This window comes from Morone saxatilis, unplaced genomic scaffold (genome assembly GCF_004916995.1).
Source record: "Morone saxatilis isolate NCDOM2014 unplaced genomic scaffold, NCSU_SB_2.0 Contig5, whole genome shotgun sequence".
NCBI classification, from domain to species: Eukaryota; Metazoa; Chordata; class Actinopteri; family Moronidae; genus Morone; species Morone saxatilis.
The window spans coordinates 25148973-25151596 of NW_023340095.1; the positions used below are offsets into that span (position 1 = coordinate 25148973).

At 43.2% G+C, this 2624-nt stretch overlaps 1 protein-coding gene across 1 annotated transcript in view; it reads left to right on the top strand.

The window, feature by feature from the left end:
• Positions 1 to 477: 477 nt before the first annotated feature.
• mao (monoamine oxidase) overlaps positions 478 to 2624 on the top strand; it is a gene marked incomplete at its 5' end in the record, with an annotated part of 41183 nt that continues 39036 nt past the window's right edge. Inside the window, 1 exon segment of the mRNA XM_035676446.1 lies at positions 478 to 702. Coding sequence (XP_035532339.1) covers positions 648 to 702 — 55 coding nt within the window.

A 2624-nucleotide genomic window follows, 5' to 3' on the forward strand; every position in this document is an offset into this window, starting at 1 on the left:
GGGAGGCTGTGGCTGCTCCAGCCAGGGACAGTTCTTTCATTCTTACTGTTTTGGCATCCGATGGGATTCTGATCTGTCTTATACAGGCCTGGTTATTGAGAGCAGAGCTGGGATGCAGGGCGGCTTTTCTTGCTCTACTTTTTTTATTACGTTTTTGAATAGATTCATTTGATAGAGCGCAAACTGATTCAACTTCACAGTGTAAAAATGATGAAAGTGTCATGAATAAAGATTTACAGCAGTTAGGTACTTTGTTACTGTTTGACTGATCAGAATCAGAAATCCAGAATCAGAAAATACTTAATAATCAGGGGGAAATTATTTTTCGTTACAAGACTCCAGGTAATACAAACACATATATTATACAAGCAACATAAGAGAAGTTCTTGGACTAGACATTCACTGGCACATCATGGGGCAAAGTCCGTAGCCTGGTAACACTGCATATAAATCATGTAAAAAGTAATGTCTTTGCAGCTCCGTGAGACTATAATCCTCCCTGCCCACAAGGCACAGCGCTGCTCTACTATCGGTGGGCGGAGTCTGCAGGGAGTGGGCCTGCCCGGCGCTTTTAATACAGATGCGCTCCTCCATGCGCCCTGCGTTCAGCGGCGAGCGGACACGGCAGAGGCAGAGCACACAGCACCATGACTGCACCCAGCAACACCTACGATGTTATAGTGGTCGGCGGAGGAATATCAGGTAGGCGCAACATCAGTGAACTTTACTTTGCTCTGCAGGCTTCGCAGTTTGATGGAGACCACGGAGAGATTGAACGTAAGCCACCGCCTGCAGCACCTCCTGCAGCACCTCCTGCAGCGGGCTGATGCGCTTTGTGTGAGGTGACCAGACAACTGTTGCACAACAGATAGGCTACTCGCACGTTGTGTCCATACGTGGCGCAACTACATCAAGCTGATTGTCCACTCATCCGAGAATGAGGGGGACTTTTATTTGGCACAGCGCGCGGCTTTTCTTCGCCCCGACGTGCCATCCATTTTCTCCGCGCTCGCGTCTCTTCCGTGAGGCTACCTCTCCCCCCGTCCACCGCTGTATCACCACAGCACTGCCTGTTAAGTAACAGCTAATCAGCCAGAGCATACTTTGTATTACATAAGGGAGGGGGTGAGGGAGGAGAGGGGGGGTGTCATAAATTATTGTCGGTAGCATCTGTAAGGCTGACATGTTCCATTTTGTCATAAAAGCTTCCTACTTGTTGTTTTTGTCAGTGAGCCAGTTAGAGAGAGAGGGAGAGGGCTGATGCTGAGGAGGACTTGCATCTGGTTCAGCATTATGTGTTCTACTATGAGCAGCTGCTCTGCATGATGTAAGGGTTGCAAACACTGATGCTGGTGCTGTTTCCCCTCAGGTCTTCCAACACTTGGTGTAGGCTAATGTTGCATACGAGCTAATTATTAGGATGGTTTATTCTCGCCCAAAGATAACAATATTAGTAGATTAGAGGAAAGTGACGTTTTCTGCAGCTTCCTTTGAAACACACTGTCTTGTTAAGTAACACACTGTTTTCTGTGAAGAAGGGAGTGTATAGTTCCTGGAATGGGAATTTTGCCAATCAAAATCTGGCTGTTGTGTTTTGGTGGTCACTGTTAATTTCATTACAGACTGTCTGTGGACTGTTTTCAATAAGCAGTCCCTCCAGGATTTCACAAGAGTTTGTTGGGATTGTTACAGCCTAAAATGCCTGATTTCACAGCAGCTTTCCTAAAAAATTGTGATCTTTTTCGGCATGTTTTGCAATATAATTGTGGGAGAAAATGAAAATTGCAAAAATAGATTTTATTTTGATTCATTAAAAAACAAAGGCAACTTGGTCCAGTGAAAATAAAATCTCACTTTCCGGAGTGTTTCAAGTAACCTTTCCAAAGAGGCTCATGATGGTCTGTATCTTCACAATTAGAAACAAGGAAGTGACTTTGGTTACATATGGCTCAACATTAGAGTTGTTGCGAGATTGATACCAGTAACGTTCCTCCAATACTGCCTAAAATGTAGCATCGCGTATCAGTGACTACGGTTGTCTGTACACCAATCCGTTACCATGTAATTTAGTAGCCCCAAAATGAGACCCTGTTACTTCCCAGCAGTGTACTGTTTGCCATTTTTTTATTGTGAAGTCATGGCACGCTCTGCAAAGGGTTTAACCCGAGCCAGGACATACAACAATGATAGCAATCATACAGGCTTAGTAGTATATGCTTGTTAAAAAATAATCATAATATATCGCAAATGTTTTAGATCAGTACTCGTATCTGCCAATATGCAAAGCTCAGGTCAGCATCGGGAAGGAAAAAATTGTATCTCTCATTGTTTCATATAGGAAACTACTGGTGATTGGTGAAATTTGCGAAAAAGTTGTGGTGACAAAATTGCAAGATTGTTTGAATTTGTGTTAATTGTTGTGATCGCAACTTCCTGGTGGGACTAAATATAGCACAAAAACAGATTGCCAGTGGCGTAGGGTAGTTACAACGGGCCTGCTGCAGGTGTATTGTATTGTCTCATCAGATGATCAGATCCTTGATAAACATACATATTACCGAGCAATCATTGAATATCTATATATGACAAAAATACCAAACAAAATAAGAAATTATTAATTTAAT